The sequence below is a fragment of the Neolamprologus multifasciatus genome, chromosome 3 (assembly GCF_963576455.1).
Source record: "Neolamprologus multifasciatus chromosome 3, fNeoMul1.2, whole genome shotgun sequence".
NCBI classification, from domain to species: Eukaryota; Metazoa; Chordata; class Actinopteri; order Cichliformes; family Cichlidae; genus Neolamprologus; species Neolamprologus multifasciatus.
This window is the reverse complement of record NC_140441.1, coordinates 38,673,285-38,696,412: the sequence shown is the minus strand read 5'-3', so window position 1 is coordinate 38,696,412 and position 23,128 is coordinate 38,673,285. Positions and strand designations below refer to the sequence as shown.

Genomic DNA, 23,128 nt, shown 5'->3' with positions numbered 1-23,128 from the left:
TATTTTTTTTTAATTTTTACATCATGAACATTAGTTACCAAAGCAGAGTACTGTAGTTATTAAAATTAGAGTACAGATAAGTGGCAAACCCAGGTTGTAGTGTACAAACAGAGCAGGATACTGAAAGATGTTTAAATAGTTAAGAATATTCAGAATATTTAGAAAAGTGCAGATTATCTCTTGTACCTGTGCATTAAAAAGTAGACATGCAACTTCCAATAAGTTAGTTATAAACTGAGAAAAATAATGTGCAAGTTATAAAAGTTGTTTGGTTGGTTAGTGCAAGTTACAGTGCTGATGTCAACATCTGTGTTTGTTGAGGGCAGTTTTGATTGTACAGTCTGACAGCTGCAGGGAGGAAGGACCTGCAGAAACGCTCCTTCATACATCTAGGATGCAGCAGTCTGTCACTGAAGGAGCTCTGCAGTTCAGCAACAAACTTTTCCAACAGCTGTGTAAGTATCTACAAACTTGGTCAGCCAAACACCCCCAGATGCAGGAGTTTTAAAGAGAAGTCTGCAGATGATATGGCATTTTCCTGTTGCGCTGAACAATTTCGTTAATTCTCCTCATCATCTGCAGCAATGTCAGTGGTAAACACTAGATGGCAGCATAGGAGAAGCTTCTTCACTATGTGATGATCTGTGGTCATCAACTGAACAGCATGATGTTGTTGTTGTTTTATTTCTTTCTCAAACACATATTTTGAGTTAAAGCCACTTTGTTTATGAATAGATAATAAAATTCTTGTAGCACAAACTGGCTTTATTTTGTTATAGGTGCAAATCCAGAACAAAGCAGAGTTGCACTCATGTTCATAAAACTTTATAATCAAACATTAAGTTTAAAGTACTGTACTTCTACTGTACAATATAAAGGTGACTTTTGTTGTGATTTGGCGCAATATAAATAAAATTGAATTGAACTGAAATAAGTACAACCTGTTTAGATACAACATGCTCTAAAATTTTACAATTTCCTGTTTCAGAACAGTAAACCGATTATTTTATGCTCACTGAAATCATTCACGGCAGCACGGTGGTTAGCACTGTTGCCGCACAGCAAGAAGGTCCTGAATTCAATTCCAACATCAGGCCGGGGTCTCCTCCCACTGTCCAAAGACATGCAGCTTGTGGGGGATAGGTTAATTGGAAAATCCAAATTGCCACTAGGTGTGAATGTGAGTGTGAATGGTTGTCTGTCCCTGTGTGTTGGCCCTGCGACAGACTGGCAACCTGTCCAGGGTGTACCCCACCTCTCGCCCTGGGATAGGCTCCAGCACATTAAATCTGCCATTTGTTAGGTTTCTGTTCTGTGCCTGCCCTGGTCTCTCTTCTCTGTGTTCCCTTTGTCTGTCCATGATGTCATTATGTCTGCTCATGAGCTCCAGATGAGACACAGAACTAAACACTGTTTAGTTCTGTGTCACGTCTGGATCTCTGTGTCTGTCGTGTACTTCCTGTTTTACTTTGTAGGTCTGTGCCTTATGTTAGTGCATTCAGCTATGTGCTCTCCCTGTCTCGTCAGTGTAATCAGTGTCAGCCGTGTCTTCCAGCTGTTTCCTCTTAGCTCGGTTCACCTCTTGTATTATTTAGTGTCTGCATCGTCCCCTGCTTGTTGTCGCATCGTACCCTCACATTCACTGTGTGTTCTGTTTGCCTGCCTGTTTAGTTTGTTCTGTGTTCCCAGTTTAGTTAGCTTTATTGCTGGAAAGAACCTGAACAAAAAAAACCTGAGCATTTTGAGTTACTTCTGCCTCCGTGAGTCCTGCATTTTGGGTCCTCTCTTCCTGCCTGCCTGCACACATTCATGACATTAACCTTGGAAAACAGAACTTATGTCTTAATTATTATATTATTATAATTTCCACATTTTTAGATTGAATTTTGTTTTTTGAAACAGTGATGCATTTTCTTTACTTACTTCCAACACACTAAGTTACATATGGCCTGTATGTCTTTCAGTTTCATATTGTTTTGTGATATTTGGCTGACAAAATGAAGTTTAAAAAAGGTTTCTCTGACATTTTGGACATCCTGTATTTTACACCCACATTTCAATTATCTACTACTTCTTTAAATGCACACATTATAAATGTAATTGAATTTACTTAATTACTTCCCTCTTTGCATATTGAGATTCATATCACTAAACATGATAGAAACATATATTATTTTTAGATTTAGACAAGACACATGAGGACAGACGCTTTTTTAACACCTTTAAAAATCACCTTTAAACCTTATTTTTAGGAAGTAGTTTGGTGGTATTTAGGCTTGTTTCCTGTTCATCTTTCACATCGACTGCAAAGGTTCCACTCAATATTACCCCACTCTACCCTTTAGATTTTAGTTTTTTCTGTCGCATGCAAATCATGGCATGGAGGCATCACCAGGACTCAGCTGGTGAAATGTTGCAGCAAGGTGCAGCATAGTAAAAACAAACAAATGTGGAAAGTCAACTCCATTTATTTGTACTTTATTTGCAGCATGGTACACGCTTACACTTATGCTAGTACTCACGGTAGTAGACCATGAGTACTACATTTCAGTTAGACACCTGCTCATTATACCAGTTCACAATTTTATTTCTCTGCTGACCACAAACAAGGTGTGAAGGCTTAAAAGTGATGTGGCATTTCATATTAGCAGCCGAGTTCTCCTTACAAGTGTTCAGCAGCTATTTTTCATGAACAGCATTTATAAACATGTAAAAGAACAAGGCAAATGGAAAAAGTTGGTTTTACTTTCAATCCCTAAATAACATTTGTTAACTTTTGTTAGCATAGAAAGTTATATGCACTCTCAGCTGTGTGGGTCAGACTGCATCTAACTGAACCTATGCAAGATGTAACAATTTAAAGACATACACACTATACCTATCTAAAGTAACCTGTCTTTCTTCATTGTTTTCACTCAGACATGAGCAGACATGAGCGTGCCGTTTAACCATTTAACGATCCTCCTTCTGTTAGCTCTTTCTCTCTGCAACCTGCAAAGCACACAGGAAGTAGAGAACATATAGAAGACCTTCTGGCTATTTAAAAAAAAAAGCATAGAAATTCATTGCAGTGGTTCATGTTAAAGCTTCAAATACTGACATCATCCAACAGTTTCCAAATGAGACTGAGGCGGAGAATAAGAGAGCCCGCCACGAACTGCAGAATTCCATCAGAGCAGCAAAGAGGCCCCACTCATAAAAACTTGATGGCTATTACCTCAACAACAACACTTGCAGCATGTGGCAGGGAATTCAAATAAAGGGGAACCTTTGGGAACAAAGGGCGCACTGACAGAGGCGAGGCTGCCGAACACTGGCGCCACCGGGCCCTCTGACCACCACCAGTAGGCAACGGGTGAAGTGTCTTGCCCAAGGACACAACGACCGAGACTGTCCAAGCCGGGGATCAAACCGGTAACCTTCTGATTACAGGGTGAACTCCCAACTTTTGAGCCACGATCGCCCCATAATAAATGTGGCGTTATAAATTGTTGCCCTTCTAAATCATTTGCTGTAATAAGTTTTGTTCATTTATGAAATGCAATTATGAAAAACATAATGTATCAAATTTAAAGCAGTTATGTGTCCTGTTTGTTACTGTTGGTTTATATATTTTAGATATCCCACTCATGTGCAAACACACTGCTTGAGCTGTCAAGTAGCTGACCATGTGACCGCCAGTTAAAAATAAATCTGATGTGCACAAATGCCACATAGCATTTTCATTATGCAAAACACCTTGAGCTCCTATATGTTGAACTGAGGGTGGTCAGCTGCATACATTTTTGTCTCTGGGTTTCAAGTGTGGTTATTGTCAGAGATGTTAAAAAAGAAGCTGGTTAAGTGTGTCTTTCTGTCTGTGAGAACATCTTCAGCTGCTGAAACACAGTGTAACAATGACTAAATAATGACAAGACCTTAGAAAATGCTCCAAGACCTCAGATATATGCAAGTCTTACTCACTAATTTCTGTCTGTAGCACTTAAGTGATGGACTCCTCAACACATTTTCTTTTTCTATGATTATTATTATTATTTTTTAGCAGCTAGGGATGTTATATTTTCAATATGTTCATGTTTTAGGCAAAATACCTGTTATCATTGTTGGTTTTGTGATCAGGGTAAAACAGAATATACTTGTGTTTGCTATACCATAAAACAATAAAAGAAGGTACAACCTCTTCTTGTGACCCCAGGATGTGAGTGTGTATGCCAGAAGGCATACAGAGTCTTTGCATACTACTAAGGATCAGACCCCTATCAATATGACATCGATTATAAACTCTAAGCATATATCAGTAAATATTTCTAAGCATTTAGAAATGCTGAGGTGACTCAATAGTCAAAAGACTGTTGAGTCAGCAGTTTTTTCCGCCCTGTTCGACATTTATGCTAGAAATGTTCCCAGTTCTGAACACCTTATTTCACAGGTTAACTGCAAAGATTTTTATACTCAGCATCTGTTAACCCTTTAAAACCGGTTGGAGCGGGCACGCTCTGTTTTGCGTAACTATTTTTAAATCCCGGTAGCTCTGCAACCACGTGAGCTAGCGCAATAAGTTTTTTGCATATGAAACCTGAGGAGTTGTACTTACATCTTATGCCATCAGCTTGTCCTAGGTCACAGTTTCCTTTCACATATAGCTTTGCAAAAACTGCATAAAAAGCACTTGCAGCAACAAAAACATAATATTCCAGAAACACGCTTTGCCGATCCGATCAGCTGTTTGTAACACTTCCTACATTGGATTAGACGTGAACTATTGCATGTCCGCCATGACCTGCCCGAAACCGGAAGTGACGTCATTTTCGCGGAAATGTAGTTTTTTACCGTCCCGGCCTCAATGAGCCTATACTGGTGTTTTTAAAAGTTATGTTTGACTTTATGACTTTCTGTGTCGTTTCTGGGATGCTTAGAACTCATATTGCACTGCTGGAAATAGTTTATTTTGATGCATATGCTGCTTTTTTGCAAATTTGCATTATAATATTTATTTTCGTTTTTCCTGCAGTATATTAAAATTGGTGTATTTCAAAAATAAAACTATGAAGACACTCAAAATAAATTTCCTGTGGTGGGAAACTATTTTGTGCAACTTTTTTGTATTTACAGTTTTGAAATTTCTAGTTAAATTTCTCTAACTAGAAATAGATGTTAAAAAAACAAAAACGATTTTCAATTTTTTTGTAGTTTATTGCAGTTTTTTTGCAATTTATGTAATTACTATACACTTAATGCATACATATTATTAAAATTTGGGCTATAATGGTTGTATTGATGTATACCAACTTGAAATGCTCCCATAAATGGCTCCACAGCATGTAAAAATATAATATAAGCTCTGGCAGACTTGGTTCTATGGTAGGTCTTAAAGGGTTAATCACCCTAAATTACTGTAGGAGTACATAGTTGACAAATGTATTAGCAGTCATCGTATTCCTCATTGATCTCATTCAATGGTAAACTGCATCCTACGAGCAAACAAATGAATTCTTAACAGTCAAAAGAGAAATTAACATTTTCAAAATGTCTCTTCCAGTACCTTCCATCACTGTCCATAGGACTAGAGTCCAAATGTATGTAGAATAGGAATTCAAACATACCAGGTGGTTTTGTTGTTTGGCAACATGGTTTTCAGCTATCGTCAAAGCTGCAGGCCTCATCAGCACTCCTGTTTTATGGCCTCTATCAACCCCCATCACCTCACTTCAGGCCTTCGTCCTTTTGGGGATACTTATAACTCCTCTATTGTCCATTCATCTCTGCAGAAAACCCTTTTGTGGAAAGGGAATTGGATCCAGTCGTCTTATTGCTGTTATGATCCCACCTGTTGAGTCATCTCAGCAGTGTTGTAGAAGTTGTCATGATGCAAATGACAACAGCAATGACGCAAAGAAAGACCCTCTTCAGAGTGTCACTGCATGTATAGCACAGTGACACAGCATTAGGTGATGTTCATAGGAGATTGCTGTTGTCACCACCATAGCTTCTGGTTCCTGTGCTTTTCACAGAATCATGATGCCATCCTTGAACTCCCTCTGCGTTGGAGCTTGGCACGCTCCTCTCATCCTTCAGATGCCCGTCTGTTGTCCACAATCTTCTCTGCTGGCCTCTGGAAAGCCCCATGGCACAGCTCTCATTCCAACGCAGCTTCATGGTTATTGCGGTGGCTCCGGAATCTTCTCACGATGACCAGTAGAGTCCCAAACGCCTTTTGACCTCAATCACTGCCTGGGCTGTCAGCTATGCCTGGAATGGTTCTTGTTTCTCACTGGGCCTCTGAAGATTTCTCATGAGATTCCAACCTTTGGGATGATTTCTCCCAGTAATACTCTGGCTGCTGCACCTGTATCAGCAGCCAGATACAGGTGCTAGGAGGAAAAACTTCTGTTTGGAAAGCATGTCAACAATTATCAAACCACATTTCCCTTTAGTTCAGTGAACTTCACTTATAGGCCGTCAAAGCCTCATCTGAACATGGATGCACCACTTGCATAGGTTTAATACCTGTAAATGAACTGTTAATCCCACAAATCACTGCAAAAATCATATAAGACATAGAAAACATTGTTTCATGTTAATTCTGGACCCCTCCTCTTGACACATGGACACTCCCATGAGTCAACTCATCAAAACCAGATTCCTGTCTTAAAGAAAAAGGTTAGCTAGATAATTTCCCAGGCAACATCAGGGCGTCTTCCCCTCTGGAGCAGCACCACTCCGGACCTATAACCCTGCAATAAAATATGTTAGTGTGTTCTGCATATTAAGTTTGCTTAACACCAGGAGTCTGCATACACACCATTGTGGCCTGGAAAACAAGATCTGGGAGAGAACTCAAACTTCACACTTGCAAACAATTGTAGATCATAAGAGTAATAAAGCATTCAGCATCAAAGACAAGTATCATGTGCAGGTTTTCTCAAATCAGTAAACCATAATTATTGCCATAATTTGCCCAAGACATGGATCATCCCATGTATTTAGTTAACATCACTGTAATCGGTGACTTTCCTTAAGTATTGTCACTCCACTCATTTAATAATAATAATAATAACTTTATTTATAAAGCGCGTTCAAACAAAGTGCTGTACAACTATTTGAAACTTAAAAGATAAATAAAATAAAAGTGATACATAGCAATACAGGTAAAAGACACAATACAAGTTAAATACAGTAAAAATTAAAAAACTAAAAGCCATAGAATTAAGACTTGTAGGATAGGGTGAACAAATGTGTCTTCAGCTTAGTTTTAAAAACCTCCACAGAGCATGCCTGCCTAATATCTTGAGGGAGGTTGCTCCACAGAAACGGAGCACAAAAAGAAAAAGCACGCTCTCCAATTGTCTCTTTTCTGGCTCAAGGAACTTTTAGAAGGCCAGAGTCCTGAGATCGGAGAGCACAGGATGGAACGTAAAGATGTAAAAGGTCAGAAAGGTATGAAGGTGCCAGTCCGTTTAAAGCCTTGTAGGTGAGCAGCAGGACCTTAAAATCCGCTCGAACCTGACAAGGTAGCCAATGAAGAGAGTTCAGTACAGCGCTAATGTGCTCAAATTTCCCAGTTCTTGTTAAAATGCGAGCAGCTGCATTTTGCACCATCTGTAGACCTCTAAAACTTTTCTTTGGTAGGCCAGAAAGAAGAGCATTGCAATAATCAATATTTGAAGACACAAATGCATGGACAAGAACCTCTGCAGTGTCGCTTGACAATACTTGTCTGATTCTGGTTATGTTCCTCAAATGATAAAAGGCGGTCTTTGTTATCTCTTTTACATGACAACAGCACATTGTGCGCTGTCTATCTTGCGTGCTGCACAATATCGTTTAATATTTAGTATCTACTGTTATCTACTGTTAGCTAGTTTATTGTGATGGTGCTGTATTTATTATGTTGCTCTTTTTTTGTTTGTTTTCTCTTCTTTTTTTTTTCACCATACGGGTGATCCAGGTGTTTTGTTTGTTTTTCTTTCTTTCTTCCCCCCTTTCTCACCGTCTCTTCTCCCCTCTGTTTTTTTCTCTCCCTCTCTTTCTTTCATTCTTTCTCCCTGTCCTATCCCCCAGTCATGTCTGTCCCGTTTGTAGCAACCGAAAATAAAATAAAATAAAATAAATACATAATTATAATAAAGGTCAATGAAATGGACCAATATGGCAAGGCCATGATGATCCACTTGGTAAAATAAATCCGCTTGGCATCTTTCTTGGCCTTAAGACAACAATTCTGATGGCTAAAGATCCAAACGGGACACAAAAACAAACAAACCAAAAAAAAAACAGTCAAATTGCATCCCTTCCTTCTTTAAATGTAAGTTTCCAAGTAAGAAATGAATCCCTGCATGTGCACTGCTGGTTCTGTTGTGCTGGCTCCATCGTTTAACTGACCATCATTAACAGAATGCTAGAGCCCCTTATTGTGTGTTTTGTTTGGGTATTGCAATGCGTTTAATTACACATTTAGAACGGGGGCAGAGAGGGGATAGCCTAACATATGAAACAGGAAAAGGCTGCCATGTAATCCATTTATTTCAACAAAGTATCTATGTTTGGTCACTGTAACTAAATAAAGCTACTCATATTTTGTATTTTAAATATGTTTATTTGTAGCATACTGGCATATACATGGTGGAAGTGGAAGAGATGTTTTTTAACATGAAAAACACAAATTTCTGTAATGTTTAAATTTCAAGAGTTAATGTTTTTAAAATGTGGAATATTAATCCTTTGCATATTTATGTTTTTGGGTATGACTTAAATATGCTTGATAAATTAGTACCTTGTTACAATCCATATTGCAGTTCATCATGAAATGTAATGAAGCTTTGTAATTTTAAAAGAAAACTTGAAGCCACAAAATTGTGTTTACTTCCCAGGTTTGTGGAAAAAAAGTGATTAAATGAAGGCTCAATTGTATCCTCATATTTATTCTTGGCTTATCAAGTATAAGCTTAATATAAATAATTAAAGTCAAGCATAAAAGAGCTGAGCATCACCTCTCAGCATCTTAATCATATCCTCTTCACACTTCTCAAGACACACAGTCTGACCTAAAAACAATTGGTTAGTTTTCTTTGACTTTAGTGAACAGTTTCTGCTGACAAGCCACAACTTATTCAATCTGTGCACTAGACCACACTTCACACAGAGTCAAACCCAGTAAACTTGTAGGTATAGGTGTATTTCACTGCTCTGTTTTAGAAAATAAAGAAATGAGACACATTTACATCAGCGGTTGACCACAGTGAGTACCTGCTGTTTAGAAGAAATGAGCTGCAGCAGCTCTTCTTTTGAACAACATTCATGCACAAACAAAAAGAGCAGAAGCAACAACAGTCTTAATTTTAACTTCTACATAAGAGACAGAAGTGTTTGTCAGCATGTGAACTTTGTGAGTACTTATGATCAGCCCCATCTGGCAGCCAGCTATTTCTGAATATACACAAGACATGACATTTTACACATTGACATTCACACCAAACCCAGCAGATGATGTACAGCTTGTTCAATTGCGATAAATGTCTTCACTTTCACTCAGATGTGATTTTGTCTTCATTTCGCTCTTTTTTTGAGACCTTTGAAATATACAAGAAGTACAGAACAAATAATGTGCTTATTTTTTTAAAGCATAGAAAAATGCTGTTGTTCATATTACAGTTCTTCTCGATTACTTAAACACCCAAAACAGTAAAAACAAATACATTTAATATTTACCACCCATCACATATTACATTTTATCTGAATGCAACACATAAGGAATCATAGTAAAAGGCCCTAGAATATAACATGTCGTCATCTAGTGATGAGATACAGCCATAATGAGAGGGCAGACAACGACAGTAACATCAGTGATGATGAACACTATTTGCTATTCACTGTATTCATTGGGTCTAATTTGAAATCTTGGTAAAGTCTGACAATCGGAAGAAAATAATGTCACTCTTACATCAGAATATTTTTTTTCTGCAGTTTGATCTTAATGACATAAATATTAGCTGCTCCAAACAGCTTCTTGATTTTTATTTAATTGACATAGCTAGTTAAGTTTTAGCGTTGCTTTCCTAGCATAAAAGATATGAGGAATAAAAAATTATACTTCACAAATATATGTATTTTTCTCAATACTGAGATATGTAAAAAGTTTTTGGCTATTTTTCTTTTGAGCCTCTGCACTTTGCAAAGTAACAAGTTACTTTGCATGTTGTAATTGATCACAAAACATGACAAAGCTTTGTAACTTTATAAAATGACTTGTAAAGTGACAAAGTTTTTGTGGATTGAAAAACAGAAAAAGGGAAGTCACTCTTTTTTAGCCATCTTTTAAGAAGCAGCTCGATAAGGTTTAGTCTGACCATTCTGACATTAGGGAACTGATATATAGCCTATCAAGTATGTTGTCTAAAAATAGTTAGAAATGAGCTGAGCGCCACCTCTTAGCATCTAAATCCAATTTAGATGCTGAGATTATAGCGTTACACTTATTCAGCTTCTGAGTTCTGCTTTCACAAAGTCTCACCAAAAACATGTAAAATAAGACAAAATCAGCTTATTTTGGGTGACTCAACTGAACAGCTACTGTGTCAGCATGAAATGAGCCACAACTTATACATCTGTACACAAAACTGTGCAGTCATATTTCACTGCTTGCCACAAATTTGGTTCATCTGTTTTGAAAAACAAAGCGACACATTTACATTAGTGGTTGACCACAGTGAGTACCTGCTGTTGAAAAGAAATGAGCTGCAGCAGCTTTTTTCTTTTGAGACGCATTCATGCACAAGCAAAAAGAGCAGAAGCAACAAGTGCTTTAAATTCAACTTCTACATAACAGACAGAAGCATTTGTTAGCATGTGAACTTTATGAGTACTTATGATCAGCCTCATCTGGCAGCCAGTTATTTTTGAATATACACAAGACATGACATTTTACACACTGACATTCACATCAAACCCAGCAGATGATGTACAGCTTGTACAATTGCAAAAAAAAAAAAAAAGTGAATTACTTCATCGACTTCACTTTCACTCAGATGTGATTTTGTCTTCAGTCAGCTCTCTTTCTGCGACCTGTCAGATATACAAGAAGTAATGAACTAAAACAGTATTTTTTAAAGAGGGATTCATATTTCACACCAATATTAACTTCACAGGACATCTGCTAAACAACCATGAACCATTAGTTATCTTAATATTATAGTTTGTATTTAATATTTACCACCACAGATTACATATTATTTGAATGCAATACAAAAAGAATCATTAATCAAAGTTACTCTCACCCTTGAGTTCAGTCTCATCCGGCCGTAAGGTGGTGTAAATGGCTCTAGAATATAACATGTCATCATCTAATGGAGAGATACAGCCAGAGTGAGAAGACTGACAGCCACAGTAACATCAGTGATGAGAAACACTATTTTCTATTCACTGAATTCATTAGATCTAATTTAAAATCTTAGGAAAATCTGACAATCAGAAGAAAAAAATGTCACTCTTACATCAGAACATTATTTTTCTGCAGTTTCATCTTAATGACATAAACATCAGCTGCTCTAAACAGCTTTTTGATTAGTTTAGTTTAGCCAGGGGGGGCGATAGGGCATGGACAGGGAAAAGGGGGCACAAAGACATACTTTTCTTTCTTATTCTCATTTAAAATGTCTAGCTTTTAATAAATAATTATCTGAATCTTATACCCAAAGTTTTAATCTGATGTAAAATATATAGAATATTACTGTATATAGTAACTGTTAAGTCTAATATACCCTAGTAAGCTATAGTACTTTTTCCTTTGGGAAGATACCATCTGTGCAGTCTGCAATTCTGTTGAAGGAAGATGTTGAATCTATTTAATTATTCTTGAAAAATAATTTATTTCTGTGCATTTTTTTCCACACTGCATCAAATTAACGTTGATTACGTTGATTAAGCATCATGAGGTGGAGGGCGGGGGGTGGTTCCCCCCTTTTTTTATGCTGGGAGTTTGCAACCCTATTAGTTAGGTTGCTTAATATTTCCGCTAAGTACTCTTTAAAATACCAGAATAGGGAGGATGGAGCAGGTTTAAGTTTATTAGATTGATCAGTATTGCTGAACTATGAAATATTTTGTGTGCAGTATATTTTTTGCATGCAGGTATAACAGAATAGCTTTAGTGTTTTGTTTTAAACTTGAGTATAAACTTATACAATATGCAGCAAGATATTTAAAAAACTGTTTTATTGATTAAAAAACACTATATCGGAATCATATCGGTATCGGCAGATATCCAAATTTCTGATATTGGTATCAGACATAAAAAGCGGTACCGTGCCATCTCTAATGACAACTAGTGTTAATTTAATTGACCAGTCTTGCTTGCATAGTGAGGTTAGACTCAGAAACAATACAGCAGAGTGGGAGGCAGATCTAGCTCTCATGCTCCCTGTTTCTCATGAAAATGTGACAAAATATTAAGAGCAGATATATTTTACATTTTATCTCAAGGGAAATAAGTTGTCTGGAGAAACTCTCTGAATAACACTGAAAAAAAGCTGCCGAGGGACTAAAATCACAGACCAAACAATAACATAACAAGGAATATCTTAGTGTAAATAATTTACTAAAGGACTGTGTTTCTACTTTGGATTTCTGTGATCCTGTAGATTTAAAGTTCATGTTTTTTTTATTCTTAAACAGATGTTGGCTTTCTTGACCTGTTTGTGCAGAAGAGGGAGACTGGAAGGAGGTAGTAGAATTTGGAGCACCTGCTTATGAAAAAGACAAAATAAACAAGAAAAAAAGTTATTTGATGACAGCCACCAGGAATCATTAAGCATGCTTATTGTTATAAAATAAAAGTTCATGTTTGTATGAGCCAACTGTCAACATACTTGTTTTCAAAGAAGTTTCTTCTGAGTGACTTCTGATAGTTTGTTGATGTTTATTACGTTGAAATAGTCCTGCCAGTATGAGCAGAATGACCACCAATAAAACACCACAACCAATGCCGAGCCCCAGGTGGCTCTCTACTGTATGCACTGTAGGATGACCTGCCGGAAAGATGATTGCACTGTGTATTAGAAATAATTGAAATGATGTTGTAATTTACTCTAAATATTTTTATATTTATTTCATGTAAACACTCAGATAAATCCCATTCAATACAATTATGTACACCCAATGTTTAAAAAAAGGTGCTGTTGAAAAAACGGCCACATTTGGACTACACATAGCCTGTGCACAGAAGTCTGATGGACGTCAAAAACAGACGTTCAGTAGAGATTGAATAAAAAGTCCTTGCCTTATGTTACAAAACAACCTCTTCAGTGGACCAAAACTGAACGTCCAAAAATGAAAAATAGATCATCACTCTGACATCGCTTTGCACAGTGGCTATGTTCATCATAGACCATATACTGTTTCTCACTTACACACTTTTTAATGAAATGTTAAAATTTATTTAGTTAGAAAATATTGATGCATCTTACCTTCAACACTAAGCCAGCTCTCTGGTGATTCTCCAGCATCAGCAATGCTACATTTGTAAAGTCCTTCATCAGATTTGGATACAGTGGGAGCCATTATGTTTCCTGATGAGCTGCTCCCAATGGAGACGCCATTTTTATAGAATTTTGCAGTGTAGTTGGAGTTTGCATCCTTTTTTCTACAATGCAAGGTCACGTTTTCTCCCTGCGTTACAGGTTGGGCAGGAATCTCCAGGATCACATGACTCTCTAAATCTAAATGGCAGAAAATATGGCAGTTACCCACATGGAACAGATATATCTACATCTTATAAAGTTTTTATCTATCTTGTGTGAAACGTGTATGAAAAACATATAAGAGTGAAAACAGATATAAGATCCCTTGAAAAATTATATAAATGTTTTGACTAAAACAATATATGAAAGGAATGGGAAAGTGGACACCTTCATGAGTAAATCATATGTCTTATATGATTTACTATATGAAGCAAGCCAAATCTGATGCAAGTCTTTTATACCTTTTTTCTATTTCTTTTCAATATGGGTAATTTGTGTAAAATGTGATTTTTGTTAAAATTATACAAACATAGAAATCATTAATTATGACAGATGATAGCTCACAAGGTTTGCTCAAGTAGCAGTAAATATATATATGTTATTTTATTATGATTGTGATGCATTTTATCAAGAAAAAACCTTACAGACAATGAAAACTACAGTACCAAATATGACACTATGCATTGCTGTAAGTGATGTACTAAACAGAAAAAAAAACAGTTGATGTACTAAACATGTTAACGCATAATTCATGTTTTTTTCTATGTACATACCAGTTACAGAGATGTTGACAGAGTTACTTTTTTGTATTCCTCCCATTTCACACCAGTATTCTCCACTGTCAGTTGATGGATATGCATTAATAAGTTTGCAAGGTCCAATCGATGTTTCCCATGTTGAAGCACATGTTCTAACATCTCCATTTATCTTTGTCATCACTCTCCATCCAGTCAGCCCATTTAGGCCTTCACAGCTGATAGTGATAGGCTCTGCTTGAAAGAACTGCTGTCTGTTTGGAACAACTTGAGGAAAACCTGAATCTGAGACAGAAAGTCAAATAAGTTTTCAAAGCATGTAAGCTTTCAAATGATAAAGATTTATACATACATATTTACCGTAATAGTAAATATACATATGCATGTGGTTATTTGAGAAGTGTTTTAGAGGTTTATTTTGTAGCTAAACCTCTAAAACTGGAAAATAACAACTGCAGTAGTTTCAGAAACTTCGTATTGTTAAAAGATATATTAAAACTATTACACACACTATTATACACACACTTAAGAATACAAAAAAAACCAATATTTAAAAACTTACTATGTGTTTGAGAATCACTGAATTCAGCTACTGTAACCAACAGCAACAGAACATTCAGCACTGAAAAGATTGAGAATGACAGTTTTAATATTTAACATGTTTTTAATGTTTTTTGCAGTAATACGTCCTATTCTTATTAGTGAGTTACAAATATCCAAAATGAATACATGCAAATATATGGGTGCATTTTGTACATATTAATTTCCCTTGCGTACATTTCCTTTGTTACAGACTTAATATCTTTTTTATAAAAAGACAAGATCAGTACTCACAGAGTTTGATGGTGGGAAATCTGACCTCCATGTTGTCTTACTGCTGACTGTGTGAGTGTCAGACTGAACTGAAGATATATTTTTTGTAAGAACCTCCTCTTCCTGTGTTTCTGTGGTGACTGAGGCCCAACAGGGTTCCACTTCAGTCACTACTATTTGTTTTATGCCCTTTTTAATTGAATTGAATGTTTTATTAATTCTAAATTATATATATATATATATAAACACACATATATGTGTATATATATATATATATATATATATATATATATATATATATATATATATATATATATATATATATATATATATATATACACACACACACACACACACACACACACATACATAATAGATACCCTCTGTTATCAAGTTTTATTGTTTCTTTCCGAGCTGCTAAACCTAAAGTAATCTTGTTTACACTGTCTACATGCCAATAGTTCACAAAACTAAAAGGATGGATAAGTTGTCACAGCCCATGGCTCAGCATCCAGGGAGCCGTGGGAGGCAGCGGTGGCCACACCCTCGGGCTGGGCCGCCTCCAAACCACCTGCGTCCCATCTGAGGCAATCACCGGAGGACTACTTCAGCCAGCTCTGATGGCTTCTCCTCGCCAGTCCGTAAGTCACCTCCCAGTGTGACCAGCGTTCAGCGTGGAAGCCTGTGACCTGCCTGACGGCCTCCCTCCCTACGATTCCCTTCACGGGCACCTCTCCCCTCCAATCTCCACAGTCCTGCTCTACCTGTAAGCCTCGGTGATTTATGAAGTCTAGCTCTTTCCCTCCTGGAAACCTGCGTGCTGTTAACTGTGTCTCACCTTTTGTTGCAGTTTCCCCATGATCCCGATTACGGCGCTCCTGAGCTCCACGCTCCTCGTTCCCCCTTTCTTATAGAAAAAAAGGAGAACAACATATTGCTTTCTTTACCTGCACACCTTTGTGGTCTTGCTACTAATTCCGCTGTGCAAGGAAGTGTACAACGACAATAAAAAAGGTTCATGGTAATTCTGGTGAATAGGAGTAGATGTTAAGTTTGTTTAATTTGAGCAATAGCTCTTAAAATAAAATTTCTTAAAATACAGATCTCTCAAGGCTTATCTTCACTGTAATGACTGCAGAGTACAAACTTTACTAACTGCATTAGTATGTACAAACCTGCTCAGCCGGACACCCACAGATGCTGGAGTTTTAAAAATAAGTCTGCAGATGATGTGGCATTTTCCTGCTTCACTGAACAATTCGTTAATTCTTCTCATCTTGTGCAGCAATGTCAGTAGTAAACACTATAGATGGCAGCATAAAAGAAGCCTCGTCACTATGTGATGATCCGTGGTCATCAATTTTTTCTTCCTCAAACACATATTCTGACTTAAAGGCACTTTGTTTATGAATGATATTGGTCATTCATATGTGGATCTTTGTGACTTTGTTTATGAAGGGATAATAAAATTATTCTAGCAAAAGCTGGATTTGTTTTATTACAGGTGCATATCCAGACCAAAGCAGCATTGCAGTCTGCTCATAAAACATTTATAATCAAATGCTAAGTTTGAAGTTAGTGCAACTAATTTAAATGAAATCATCAAGTGAGTACACAATGCAGACGAACTGTTATGATCAGTAGGAGAGAGATTTAATGGAAAAACAACTAGGCAAAAGTCTCCAATGACTTATAATAACATATACTCTGGTAACTCTGGATGGTGACGTGCCACTGAGATGCAATTTTCTATACCAAGGTGCAATGTTGTTCTGCTTATCCAATTTATGGTCAAATTATCCAGTTGTCATAGGGCAAAAAAGCAGAAGGTAGTCCATACAGGCTGTCATCTTGCTATAGAGCAAACACTCAATGAAGAATTGTTAAATAACATAACTTTATGTGTGGAGAAAGACTGCAGATGGAGGTCATGCAGACATAGGAAAAACATGTAAAAGCCATACAAACAGACCCAGCCAGGATTTGAACCCAGGACCCAAGTGCTACACACCATCAGAATTCTTGAATGATAAAAAATACTCCAAATAAGACTAGTAATTTAAAGTAATTAAAACCTCAAACTTATTAGGTCTTAAAAGCTGCTGAGAAACTAAAAACTCCTTCTGTTGAGATTTTCAGGGTTTCGATATCTTACACATATGAAAACGAAAAACCATCCACTGGATGGTTAAGGATCACAGGATCTTCCATAAAACCATTTTTTTTTTTCAAATCCATTTTCAACATCATTTTGTCTGTTTTTCTCTTGGTAAGGTTGATCCAGTGAAACAGCCATTGTGTTTAGCCCGAAACAGGCTTAATACCAACACCTCACACCACCCACTGCTCCATGAAATATCAATTAGTACAATTTTTAGATCCACCAGATAACTTACAGAGCTTTATGTATTGATTTAATTTTTCTTTCTTTTTATTTTTAACTCTCCCTCTGCCAAAAACAAAAACACTAAAAACTGCAGTATGCAAGTTTTTGATACTATAAATACACACAATTTTATTCACAGGTAACACAGGTAATCATGGAGCCATTGTTGTACACTACACAACTATATAAATGACAGATCAATCATAATCACAGATTTGCAGTGAATTAATATATTTTTGCAAACTCCTTTGCTCCAAGCTTTAGCTATTGAATAGTCCTTTATATTTAGGCACGTCATGTGGAAATGGCTTAAGACAAGCTGCTTCTGTCTTTGCTGAAACCCACAGAACAAAACCCACTGTGAGACCAGCCATTTTCATGTCTTACTTCTGAGAAACAGGATATAAAACAATCACATGCTGACACGACACCTTCATCTGTAAGGGCACATCTGAAAACAAAAATCATGATCTAAGCAGTTGGTGCAAGTAGGATTTTTTTTTTTTTTTTTTACCATTTTTGTGCAGACCAAATTACGCACAGTGCTTTCTTTAAAATGTCAATCAGTTTGTTGAATCAAGTTTTATTTTCTCTTTCCCAGCTGCTAAACCTGAACTAAATCTTGTTCACACTATCTTTTGTTTCCACTACACCCCGTTGATCTACAACACTGAAAGCAGTTCAGTGAGTTACTTAGATAACTGGGATAACATCATAATGTCCTTCTAGGAAACCTTAGATTATGGTATTCATTTGAATGGTACTTTGACACCTACCAATTATGTTAACACTGCAGACTATGCATAAAACATTGCTAAAAGGGTGTGGCGGAGGTGTGGTCCGGGGCGTAGCTGCAGGGGAGGGGAGGGGTGGAGCGGTGAGCTCATGGGGGTGGTACCGGGAGGCAGGTGAGCTACAGGTGGTGGCGATTGTGTCATGAGTGCTTAAGGAGAAGTCTGCAGATGATGTGGCATTTTCCTGTTGCGCTGAACAATTTCGTTAATTCTCCTCATCATCTGCAGCAATGTCAGCAGTAAACACTAGATGGCAGCATAGGAGAAGCTTCTTCACTATGTGATGATCTGTGGTCATCAACTGAACAGCATGTTGTTGTTTTATTTCTTCCTCAAACACATATTTTGAGTTAAAGCACTTTGTTTATGAATGGATAATAAAATTTTTCTAGCACAAACTGGCTTTATTTTGTTATAGGTGCAAATCCAGAACAAAGCAGAGTTGCACTCATGTTCATAAAACATTATAATCAAACATTAAGTTTGAAGTACTGTACTTCTACTGTACAATATAAAGCGTCTTGAGGCGACTTTTGTTGTGATTTGGCACTATATAAATAACATTGAATTGAATTGAATTGAATTGAATTGAAGTAAGTACAACCTGTTGCGATACAACATGCTCTAAAATTTTACAATTTCCTGTTTCAGAACAGTAAACCGATTATTTTATGCTCACTGAAATCATTCACACATCCTGACTTGTTCACTTTTCTTGTTAAGCATGTGCACACAAATGTTTCTGTCCCATCATGCTTTGCAGGAATGTCCTTTTTTCAGTATAAGCAGTCTAAAAAAAGTCCCCTGTGGGTTGTACTTTAGTGGAACCAGGTACAGTCTCAGTACATCAAAGTAGTCCATGACTTCAGAGACAGCTCAAACTTCATACCAGGATACTTCGGTATGCCTTCATGCTGGTGTGCAGGGCCTCAATAGGGAATGTATGGTGAGGCTCTTGATATCTCTCTCTATATACTTTTTAACTGTCGTGGTCCTGAGTCTGGTGACTCAGTGTTTTGTGTTTCTTTATTATGATCTTGTTTATTCTGATTGTGTTTTCCATTAAATCGGCCATTTGTTAGGTTTCTGTTCTGTGCCTGTCCTGGTCTCTCTTCTCTGTGTTCCCTCTGTCTGTCTATGATGTCATTATGTCTGGTCATGAGTCAGTGGTTGTCTGCTCATCAAGTGGCTTCTACGTAAGGGAAGAAGCAAGACTTCTTCGCTGGATCGTTGCTTGACCTGTGTCAGTGAAATCCTGGCTAGGACACTGCTAATCTAGTTCCCTTGGTTTTTCTTCTTGTGTTAACACATCGTTTCCTTGTGTACAAACACCCTAGATCTGCCCTTGTTCCTTACAGAGATTGTGGTGCAAGAGAGGAGTAAAAGACTGATGAGACACCAGAACAGACAGAAGAGGAGTAAGGGTGTTCGCCTCCTTTCCCCTGTGGATTCCCTGGAGCCCTGATCCCTGCACCCTTGTATATAGCACTTTGTCACTGTCGCACATTTCACCTGGTGTTTGTGAATAAACCCTCTGTTCTTCCTTTGAGCAAACAAGTCCTGCGTTTGAGTCCTTCCTGTTACCGTAACAAGTTCAGCAAAACATAGGAAAAGCAAAAAAGCTCCTCTATGGTGTTCGCCGTGAGACATGCAGATCAAAAACCAACACAAACAGACAAATAACAAAATCCATCCGGGGTGCATCTGACCCATCTTTTTTAGTTTCAGTGACTCCTGCCTCTGCTGGTGGGTATTTTTCCATTGTAATATGTAGGGATGGGTACCGGTATCCGGTGCCATGATGGCACCGGTTCTGACGTAAACGGTAGTAACCAGACCGAAAAGCAGCGCACATTTCGGTGCTTTATTTCGGTGCTTTTTTTTTTCCTGAGCTGTCATACACTTTGAATTCTAGCCAATCATTTTACGTTTCCGAGGATAGTCGGCGGGTCCAGGTACGTACGTTCTTTTAGGGCAGAGCTACAGATTAAAAATGCCCAAGGCGAAGCGGTCAAAAGTCTGGCTGTACTTCACAGCAAAATAAGCAAACTCAGCAGCCTGCAACAAGTGCTTTAAGGTGATACTGTGATACTGTCAAAGGAGGTAACACCTCAAATCCGATGAAACACCTGGCGACGCATAGCGGTTTTTTTTTTTAAAGCCGAAAAATGCGCCGTATTTGATAGCTTGCTGCGAGACCTCACACCGAGCACATCTACGGTGGGTGTGGTGCCTGTTATCGGACCCGAAGTAGCAAGATCCCCCAAAAACCCAAAGAGGAGAGTCCTGGCCCCTAGCCCTGCCAGTGTAGCAGAAATGATGACGGATGATGATGGCAGCAGCAGCCGTTCTTCTCTGCGTGAGTCGCTTAATGTTGTTCGTGTATAATTTACGTTGAATAGACTAACCACGTTATTAAATTAATGCATGTAAGGTGAACTAGCAAACACTGTCGTAGTTACATGCAGCTGTCTTCTTGTTTGATGGCAGATACTCCCTTCACCCTGGCCAAAAAGGCTAAAATGACCAAAGAAAAAGTGGAAAACAGTTAAACATGAGAGGTTTTTGGACAAAGTTTATGTTTTTTCCATTGTTTAAGCACTGCTTCCAGCCAAGAGTGATACCATATATGCCCTATAGCTGCAGAAAAGGCTAACATTGTTATCTTTTTACAAAAAAACAGCTGAACATGAGAGGTTTTTGGACCAATTTTGTGTTCTCCATTCTTTAAGCACCGGTTTGAGCAGCGTTTAAGCACCGGCACCGTTTCAAAAGTACCGGTTTGGCACCGGTATCGGATAAAACCTAAACGATACCCATCCCTAGTAATATGTAATGTTAATTACATATTAATATGTAATATGTTTTCAATACTTTTCCCCAATCAGCTGTCAATTTGCATTTTGTTTTATGGCCAAAGGTGCACAAAACTACAAATATCAAACAAATTGCAAAGAGAAAACAATTAATCCTCCTGACAGCTTTGTCAGGTTAGCTGCCAGTGGTGAGTGGTGATGCTTCACGTTTGATAAATATTGTCATGCTATTTATCAGGCTCACCATCCATCCGGCTCACCGTCTTCTCAGACACAAAAGCTGTACGTACAGTCTAAGACACAACAGAGCGGACAGCATCATCACAAACAGAACAAGGTTTTTCAACAGCTCTTCACCGCAACTGTCAGACTGATGGCAAAACAAAACAAAAAACCACTGAAAACCTAAAGTAACACAGCACTACCTCACCCCACTTCGAATGTACAACAGGATTAAATCACTGACTAATGTGCAATGTCATGTGTGCCAATACTAGGAAGTGTATTACCACCCTCTCTGTGCACTGTTTTTGTATATAGTAAATACTATGATTGCTCCATTCTTTGTTTTATTTCTATTTTCCTTTTTATTTTATTGATTTGTCTTTATCCTGTAAAGAATGTAACTTGACCTGGAGAGCTCTGCACAAGAATTCCAGTGTGGATGGACTGTTGGTCCTTTGCACAAATGGCCAGTGTTGGGTAAGTTACTTTAAATTAGTAACTTAGTTACATTACTAGTTACTTCTATAAAAAGTAACTCAGTTACTTCAAGTTACTCGTTACTTTCAGAGTAACTAGTTACTAGGGAAAGTAACTTTGGTTTTACTCAGAATTCTCTTGTTAATGTGTTGCTTCCGTAACTGGATACCCAGCAAGATTGCCAGTCTTCTAGCTTGCTTACTTGCCACAAGTGCACTGTGCCACCTACCAATAGAAAGGAAAAAATAATGTGCATATTTCCACGAGAGAAATCCCACACCTGATTCTATCCTAGCCTGCTTTTTACATCCAACACAAAAACTGCAGTCATGGTGCTTTCGATTGTACTCAGAACTCGGAAATTCTGCCTTCTGAATATGAAGATGTAGGCAACACCAGACTGCAGATGAGCTGCATACAGGGCTGGACTGGGACAAAAAATCGTCCCGGACATTTTGACTAGAGCCCACCATTATAGGAAAAATCATAAAGCCTTTGGATGAAAATAAACACTGTTGTGACAGTGATGTTCACTGTTCTGATGGTATATATGTATCAATCTATCAATCGTTTGTTGTAAGACTCAGATAATTATTTTTTTCAAAGTGAGACATTTTAAATGAGAATAAGAAAGTATTTCCTTGTGCCCCCCTTTCCTTTTTAATGCCCTACATGGAACCCTGGCAACACCTTGCTAGACCCGCCCCTGCACAGTTACCAGCTGTCATCTCCTGGTTTCATCTTCATGTTTCTCTCTCACCACATATTCAAACCGATATCATGACCAGCAGGTTTACAGCTGTGGCTCCAGCAAACATCAGCTGATACTTAATTAATATTAAATAAATTCTAACAACAGCTGATCAAGCTTAAAAGTGCTGCTGTTGTTTACCGCGACATCCGCTGGTTTCCTCTTTTTGGCGAGTGGGCGATAAATAAACAAGAGAGAAAAGCCGATCAGCTGATCATTGATCAGTTTCATGATTGAAGTAGAAACAGGAGAGGGGGGGGTGAGAGGATGAGAGAAGACGAGGCAGCTGTGCAGCGTAAACACAGAATAACTCCAGGTTTGTGTCTTTTTCATTGTAGCTGAAGTCCGGGACAAACTGTTCCTTTTCACCTCAATACGAAACGCGTAATATTTTCTCTGAATACGAGACGATTCCGTTTTTTACGGGACGGTTGGCAACTCTAATAATTAACCTTATGAACAAAATAAAGTTCAACATCAGTAACATAGCACCCACCCAGCTGTATAGAAACTCCGTCATGCTAGCTAGCACGCAGTACGAAAAAGTCAGCATAACGAAAATAAACTCCACCTAAACCTGGTTCATATCTGACCCAG

At 37.8% G+C, this 23,128-nt stretch overlaps 1 protein-coding gene across 1 annotated transcript; it reads right to left on the bottom strand.

Annotated features, from left to right (window-relative positions):
• Positions 1 to 6,992: 6,992 nt before the first annotated feature.
• Positions 6,993 to 15,134, bottom strand: LOC146523081 (high affinity immunoglobulin gamma Fc receptor I-like). The gene is made up of 7 exons (XM_085148145.1): positions 15,104 to 15,134; positions 14,832 to 14,891; positions 14,288 to 14,554; positions 13,461 to 13,712; positions 12,921 to 13,022; positions 11,274 to 11,339; positions 6,993 to 11,061 (listed from the first exon to the last, which is right to left on the bottom strand). Exons 1-7 carry the CDS (start codon positions 15,132 to 15,134, stop codon positions 11,039 to 11,041), a joined length of 801 nt encoding a protein of 266 aa, XP_085004271.1. The 3' UTR covers positions 6,993 to 11,038.
• Positions 15,135 to 23,128: the final 7,994 nt, after the last annotated feature.

What these genes read in the sequence shown, in the direction of transcription:
- LOC146523081 (XM_085148145.1), bottom strand. Translation starts at nt 15,134, where the DNA reads ATGGAGGTCAGATTTCCCACCATCAAACTCT. An exon ending in TGTCAACATCTCTGTAACTG is followed by an intron (nt 13,713 to 14,287) that starts GTATGTACATAG and finishes TCTGCCATTTAG; the next exon opens with ATTTAGAGAGTCATGTGATC. An exon ending in ACTGGCAGGACTATTTCAAC is followed by an intron (nt 11,340 to 12,920) that starts GTAATAAACATC and finishes TCTCTCCATTAG; the next exon opens with ATGATGACATGTTATATTCT.